The sequence below is a fragment of the Amphimedon queenslandica genome, unplaced genomic scaffold, assembly GCF_000090795.2.
Source record: "Amphimedon queenslandica unplaced genomic scaffold, v1.1 AMPQUscaffold_3084_Cont24917, whole genome shotgun sequence".
Taxonomy (NCBI): domain Eukaryota; kingdom Metazoa; phylum Porifera; class Demospongiae; order Haplosclerida; family Niphatidae; genus Amphimedon; species Amphimedon queenslandica.
Genome location: NW_003556584.1, coordinates 1 through 933, shown reverse-complemented (window position 1 = coordinate 933; position 933 = coordinate 1). Strand labels below are relative to the sequence as shown.

At 37.8% G+C, this 933-nt stretch overlaps 1 protein-coding gene across 1 annotated transcript; it reads left to right on the top strand.

Moving 5' to 3' along the window:
• The first annotated feature begins 288 nt into the window (after window positions 1–288).
• On the top strand, window positions 289–910 carry LOC109593038 (DNA replication licensing factor mcm4-A-like). Its single transcript, XM_020008304.1, has 3 exons — window positions 289–358; window positions 511–760; window positions 810–910. Exons 1-3 carry the CDS (start codon window positions 310–312, stop codon window positions 907–909), a joined length of 399 nt encoding a protein of 132 aa, XP_019863863.1. The 5' UTR covers window positions 289–309; the 3' UTR covers window position 910.
• Window positions 911–933: the final 23 nt, after the last annotated feature.

The following is a 933-nucleotide window of genomic DNA, read 5'->3' as shown; positions in this document are numbered from 1 at the left end:
TAATATCCAGGACTAGAGGAATGAAAGAATTAACATTAAAATTTATGTGCAATCAATAAAAATATCATTATTAACTTACCTGTACTGTGTTGTTTAGTCGATTCAACATTAGTAGCATCATCATCTTCACAAATTAATATCTAAATAAAATAATAATAATAAGAATGTTAATATTAATAATGGTAATAATACAGTAATTACCATAGATATTAAAAATTTTAATGACAAATGAATTTTACAATAATTAGATATTTTAACTCCCGCCCACTTTGGCGGGAAGATCTCGAGAGGCGAGAAATTGTAATAAAAATGGCTGACAGGGAGAATGTCTCTCAAGAAGAATCCTCAGTAACTTCACGTTAGTTACAGCTATATGCAATAATAATGAATGCCATCAACGTTACTAAATATATCAGCATTAGTTATTGCCTCATATAGACTATAAACTGTTTATTAAGAATTAGAAATGAATCAGTTTTTCTTTCCTCCTCCCTCTCTCTCTTTCTCCAGCAATGTCAGTGCCACCTGCTGCCCTACAGACCTCAGATATCACTTCACCTCCTCCCGTTGAAGAGGAGAGTGAAGAGGAATCCTCCCAGAGAAGGCGACGTAGGACCGACCCCTCCAGTCCATTTAGTTCCAACATATTCTCACCTCCGGCTCCCTCTAACATATTACCATCCTCTGAGATAGACCTAAGCTCTCCACTTACTTTTGGTACACCTTCCTCAAGGGTTGGTGGGCCGGGCTCTAATCGTGGGTAAGCCCTTTTAATTCTCTTGTCCAGATCGTGAAGGGTTTTTGTTTAGTGCCACGCCCGTACGCCCACGCGGGGATCTGGGTCAGTCTCAGAGACTAAGAGAAATCAACGTTGCTGTTTTAGACGGGGTAAGAGTACTCTCATCTTGAATTATTTTTTTGTATTATTATTCT